The sequence below is a fragment of the Anneissia japonica genome, unplaced genomic scaffold (assembly GCF_011630105.1).
Source record: "Anneissia japonica isolate Jap-2015-1 unplaced genomic scaffold, ASM1163010v1 scaffold285712_len2166_cov191_single, whole genome shotgun sequence".
NCBI classification, from domain to species: Eukaryota; Metazoa; Echinodermata; class Crinoidea; order Comatulida; family Comatulidae; genus Anneissia; species Anneissia japonica.
Window position 1 is genome coordinate 1 of NW_022704181.1, and position 2,166 is coordinate 2,166.

The window sequence follows — 2,166 nt, forward strand, 5'->3', positions numbered from 1 at the left end:
ACAAGCCTGATACTGCACCATACAGCGTTGAGATAGGTGCTTTTGGGTTGTTTAGCGACGAATCAAAAGTCTTTGTTATTCTGGATTGAATGTTGTTTGTTGTGGTACTAAATTTCCTACAAGAAAAGAAGTCTCAACAAAATCAATCTTATTGATTAGTGGGTAAGGTTTTTTATTTTGATTCATCACTTTGATTCAGGTAAATTAAAAAATATATATATTAACTAATGTACTGATGAATCACAGTGATAATAAAAATTTTTATTTCATATTAACAACACAAAATGTCTTATCATGTACGATCATGTTGAATGTCGCATAACTACAATCCAATTGAGCTATTAGAATCTGTCTATTAAAGAAACTTACTTGCAGATGGAAGCCATAAGCCTTGATGCAAAGTCCCGTAATGCCCAATGGTTGTCTGTGTCAGGTCGTTGACAAAGTTGTTTACTAACAATACAGGTCAGGACAGCTGGTACAAGCTCATGCAACTGAAAAAAAAAAACCAACATCTTGGCATGTTATAATAAAAATACGTAACATACGTAACTTACGTAACATTGTTGTTAACGTAATAAATATGTTAACAACAATAAATTCACAATGATGAATCAATGACCCATGGATAGCGTTCTAAATCCTACTCCTTCCAGAATCTGTTTAAGTGGGTGCCAGAGCCAAACAACCTGTACTAAACCTAGTGTTGGGATTATCAACGTCAGGTGGATGTAAATGTCAGTTACATAAATGAGAAACGGCACCATTCAAGCACTATATAAGCTGGAAGGGTCATACAAGTAGAATACGTTATAATATCAATTTTAAAATTGTCAAAATCATTACTTTAACCTCCAAAAAAGATAAATATTTAATGATGCGGTACAAGTTAAATATACATTTTTTAATGTAATGTCTTCACGTTGTATAAGTTGCAGTGGCGATCTAGGAATTAGAAATAGATGGGGCCCAGGGAGGTATTTTGATAGACGGAGGGCCTAGACCACGCTGTCCACCATGGTTGGGGGCCAAGGTACGAAATTTTATGATTCTCTAGATGGCTGGAAATGGCACTTTAAGACTTGTATTTGAATATAACATTCTTTTTTTATTTTAAATTTTTTATACAATTTTGCAAGTTTTCAGGGGGAAGCGCAGGCTGGCTGGGTCCCTCCTTGAATCCACGTATGGGCTGTATTTTTATATTTTTATGAGGTACATACATATTTTTCAAGGTACAGACTGGTGTTGTCCATCACTGCTTTCACCATTCTCATCAAGTAGATCAACAGAGCAAGATTGTTCTGTACTACGTTAACTTTGACCCCTTCACTTATGAAGGCACTGAAGCGTGGAAGCATCTGATAAAGTCCTGGATCTGTGGCTAAACTCTGTAAGGCTTCCTGCAGAAAAAAACAAAACATATCATGTAAGATTAATATACTAACAGAGAAAAAGGAAGAGAATAACCTATTAAATAAATGCTGATGTTAATGCAAGGACTTTTAACTGTTACCAGGATAGGAAGCTGGCTGGTTTAAAAATAAGAGAAGCTAGGCCTAGCTGTTGTATGCCTAGCCAATAGGCAGTGTGGCTAAGGAAAGTTTTGTTAATCTGAGCATTTGCAGATTGTGCTTATCTGGCTCATTAGCATAACAATAACACACACAAGGCTAATTCAAGTTTGACAGCTCAAACCAGCCAGCTTCCACAGTTAAAAGTCCTTGGTTAATGTAAATGCCAATGTTATTTTGGTTCATTCATAAATGAAAGTTTAACACCTATAACCTATTAGTCCCATCGTTAATGTGCTGAATTATATATGGGGTGATCTGTGACTACTACAGTAGCTGTAAAAATGAATTTAGTAGCTTCATGTACATCATTCCACAAAGGCAAGGGCTGAAATGAACTACAACATTGGGATACCTCCCTAGTCTTCCGAAAACACAATGCCTGAGATGTACACTTGGCCTCTTGTAAGTCCACCTCCTAGAAGACGAAGCCTGTTCGAGAAAGTTTTGAACCAAAACGAATATTAAGGTAGTTCGCCTTACCCCTCAGATACTGAACCTGCCCACCATGGTTTTTGTCTTGAAATTTAATGATAAAATATTGTAATACAACAGTAACTGTGCAATCATTTTTACTGTATCAGTTTTAGTA

At 36.1% G+C, this 2,166-nt stretch overlaps 1 protein-coding gene across 1 annotated transcript; it reads right to left on the reverse strand.

The window, feature by feature from the left end:
- Positions 1-6: 6 nt before the first annotated feature.
- On the reverse strand, positions 7-1,403 carry LOC117104590 (transcription initiation factor TFIID subunit 6-like; the record flags this gene model as incomplete). The annotated part of the gene is made up of 3 exons (XM_033245440.1): positions 7-116; positions 370-494; positions 1,224-1,403. Coding segments are annotated over 3 exons (415 nt in total), but the record flags the coding sequence as incomplete, so codon positions are not given.
- Positions 1,404-2,166: the final 763 nt, after the last annotated feature.